This window comes from Capsicum annuum, chromosome 1 (assembly GCF_002878395.1).
Source record: "Capsicum annuum cultivar UCD-10X-F1 chromosome 1, UCD10Xv1.1, whole genome shotgun sequence".
Lineage (NCBI taxonomy): Eukaryota > Viridiplantae > Streptophyta > Magnoliopsida > Solanales > Solanaceae > Capsicum > Capsicum annuum.
The window spans coordinates 169,215,520-169,219,112 of record NC_061111.1 but is presented as its reverse complement, the minus strand read 5'-3'; the positions used below and the strand labels follow the sequence as shown (position 1 = coordinate 169,219,112).

Sequence of the window (3,593 nt, the reverse complement as noted above, 5' to 3'; positions counted from 1 at the left end):
ACTTCACTTTCAATTGTTTTTTTAGTGTAACCAATTTAATTAATAGATGGATTTAGCTTAATTTAATAACATGAAACTGGGTAATGATACAAGGATAAAAATGTTAAATTCACGTTTGAAAATTGAGATAAGATGTAGACATCAGGAATCAAGAACCGGGTATAAATCTGTTTCCTAGTTCACTTGGCCATGTGCATTGGGGATAAGTTCCCTGTCCATTTTAGTACTTTCTTTAGCACGTGTAAAACATTAACTAAAAGATAATTTGATTGAATTATTTTTATTTTAATTATTATTCTTTTTATTTAATTTATGTAAAATAGTTTGATTCGATGCAAAGTTTAAGAAAGAAAGAAATATTTTTAAAATTTATCTAAAATAAGTAATATATATTTATATGATTATAAATCATTTCATTAAGATAAGAATGAGCATAAGCTAAAATGTTATTAAAAATAGAAATATATCAATTTTTTGCGACCGACTTAAAAATAAAGTCAATCATATAAATTGAGAGCTGATAATTAATTTTAGTTTAATTTTCTAAAAGAACAAATAATATTTTAGACTAGTTATTTTAGTCAGCAAGACATCCAAAATGGACGAGTTTTATAAGAAACAAGGAGCCATTATAGAGGTTCACTAATCATTGCAAACAAACAAAGATGGATCATATTATCCGTTATACAGACTGTAGTAACGTTGAAAAACCTACAAACGCGTTACTATAAATGTGCAACTCTGTAAGTAGAATTCCTCTTGCTCTAATTGTAACATTTGCTTTCTTTCTTTTTCTACCAACATTTGCTTTCTTTCTTTTTCTACCATGGTAATATTCAAACTCCCATTGTCTATACTTCTCTTATTTTTCCTATTCAATATTTTCCTTTGTTCAGCTGAAATACTATACATTCCAGTTACTAAAGATGCAACAACCCTACAATACATTACAGAAGTAGGTCAAAGAACTCCTTTAGTCCCCATAAAACTCTTAGTCCATCTAGGTGGTAGAAGCTTATGGGTGGACTGTGACAAAGGTTACAAAAGTTCTACATACAAATCAGCTGTATGTAATTCCACACAATGCTCTTATTCCAAGTCACTTTATTGTGATGACTGCCGATTCAAACCTCAACTGCAGCCTGGATGCAACAATAATACTTGCTTCATTTGGGGTGATAATCCATTGATCGATTGGTTTGACGATAGCGCAGAAGTTGATGAGGATGTATTGGCCATTGGTTCTACTCCTGGTGTTCGTTTCACTTGGCCACGGTTTATTTTTGGTTGCATGCTTAGCCGCAATATGGTGAGATCCTTCGCTAAAGGAGTCACAGGTATTGAATCATACTGTGTGAATGCCTTATTTTAATTTTAGTTAAAATTTTAAAAGTTTCACATATACTCCACTTTTAAGTGGGACCCATACAATTTCTTTTGTCTTGTGATATATCCGGTATAATATCACAAAATAGAACCACAAGTATAACACCCCATGGGACATCAAAAATTTCGGAGTGTTAAACTTAACTAAAATATTAATTGTAGCTAACACTATGCATTAGCAATTTTGTCTGCAACTGTATTCCCCTTTCTGTATGTGTGGTGTACTCATGAGACATGATCAAAACTTTGGTCATACAGCGTCTCACATGTTCCAGGGAGGTTTGGATTTGTCAGTGATCCAATAATTAAGCAAAAGCTTCAGCAGTGTATTCGATTCTTCCCCATAGGGCATAAATAATGGTATAGACGGTATACGATTTACAAACAATTGACGTTAAACTTATTATTTTATGATTCATATATAATGACAAGATTTTATAGCAATATAAGTATTATGCCATTTTTAAATCCTCAAAGTTTCAAATGTCTTATCTAATCACATAAATGTTATGAAATATTTAAGATATAAGCATTAAAAGTCTTTATTTATTACTTTTTGAACTTGTTTGGAGTCAAAACAATATTATTAAATAAATTGGGATTGGGAGTGGCCGACCATGTGGAGAGATGTTTTGTTTTTCAGGTGACGAAGATTTTTTAACATAACCTCATCTTTAAGAGTTTAACAAATTTTAGAATGGACATTTTGTAATTATTCAATTGTATTATGTCTTAACAGGAGTTGCAGGTTTTGGGCGCGAAAGTCCAATTTCCATTCCCAATCAACTTGCTTTAGACCCTAAATTCACCAGGAAGTTTGGTATATGTTTGAGCTCATCTACAAAATCTCGTGGAGTCATCTATATTGGTTCTGGCCCATATTATGTTTACAATCCTAAGAGGATTGACATCTCCAATGATCTTCTCTACACCAAACTAATCGCAAATAATAAAAGGGGATTTGTGGCATCTGAAGAGTACTATATCCAAGTTTTATCCATTCGAATCGCGGGACAAGATGTTCCACTAAATAAAACATTGCTATTTATTAATAAGAAAGAAGGAGATGGTGGGACAATGATCAGCACAGCGAAACCATTCACAATTTTGCACACTAGCATTTATGATGCTTTTAAAACTACTTTCATAAAGGCGCTTTCAAAGAACGTGTCACTTGTAGAGCCTCCTACGAAACAATTTGATGTCTGCTTTAGTTCCAAAAATATTAGAAGCACCAACGTTGGACCAGATGTTCCCGTGATAGATATTGTCCTGCACAAGCCGAGTGCATTTTGGAAAATTTATGGGACTAATTCAGTGGTACAAGTTAGTAAGGATGTTGTGTGTTTAGCATTTGTGGGACAAGACCAAACAAGGGAACCATCTATTGTAATTGGAGGACATCAATTGGAAGAGAACCTCTTGGTATTTGACCTTCCAAGAAAGAAAATAGGTTTCAGCTCCTCACTCAAGCTTCAACAAACATCATGTTCTAAGTACGATAATACCATTATAGCCTAAGTACTGTTCTCGTTTTTGCCCTCTATTTTACATAATTTCCTATTCCAGTAATAAATTAGATGGTCGGTGCCTGTGCATGCACATGTGTACGCCTTGTATCATTTTATGTACTTAGCCCCTTTATTCTACATAATTTCCTATTTCAATTTTTTTTTAAAAATAGATGGTTGGTGCCCGTGCATCGCACGATCGCATGACTTATATGTTTTTTTTTTTTTTTTTGTTTTAATGTTTCCAAGATCATCAAAAAGGTTCAACCATACTTGTTTCATTTGTAGTAATAAGCCTGTCAAATGGGCCGGTTTAACCCAGCCCAACCCGGTCAGCCTATGGGCTGTAGGATTTCGGGTTTTAGAATGGGTTATTTTTTGTGCCCGGTTAATCCGGTCCGGACCAAACTCGGTCTAGTCCCGCTGGTTGATCAGCCCGTTTAATTTTATTTTTTTAAAAAAATTATTTTTGACTGTTTGGGTCATTTATATTATAGTATATATCTTGTAGCATATTTTTTAAAATAGTACATATATTGAATGGTACGTACATATGTGTATATATAGAATATAGACTCTAAATGAGTATATATTTTACGTATACATGTGTATATCTTCTATAAATTAGTATATAACTATATATATAGTGTGTATATATATTGTAGTATATATATATTATAGTATATGTTTTTAATT

At 32.6% G+C, this 3,593-nt stretch overlaps 1 protein-coding gene across 1 annotated transcript; it reads left to right on the top strand.

Annotated features, from left to right (window-relative positions):
• The first annotated feature begins 587 nt into the window (after positions 1-587).
• On the top strand, positions 588-3,053 carry LOC107841134 (probable aspartic proteinase GIP2). Its single transcript, XM_016685138.2, has 2 exons — positions 588-1,337; positions 2,126-3,053. Exons 1-2 carry the CDS (start codon positions 827-829, stop codon positions 2,905-2,907), a joined length of 1,293 nt encoding a protein of 430 aa, XP_016540624.2. The 5' UTR covers positions 588-826; the 3' UTR covers positions 2,908-3,053.
• Positions 3,054-3,593: the final 540 nt, after the last annotated feature.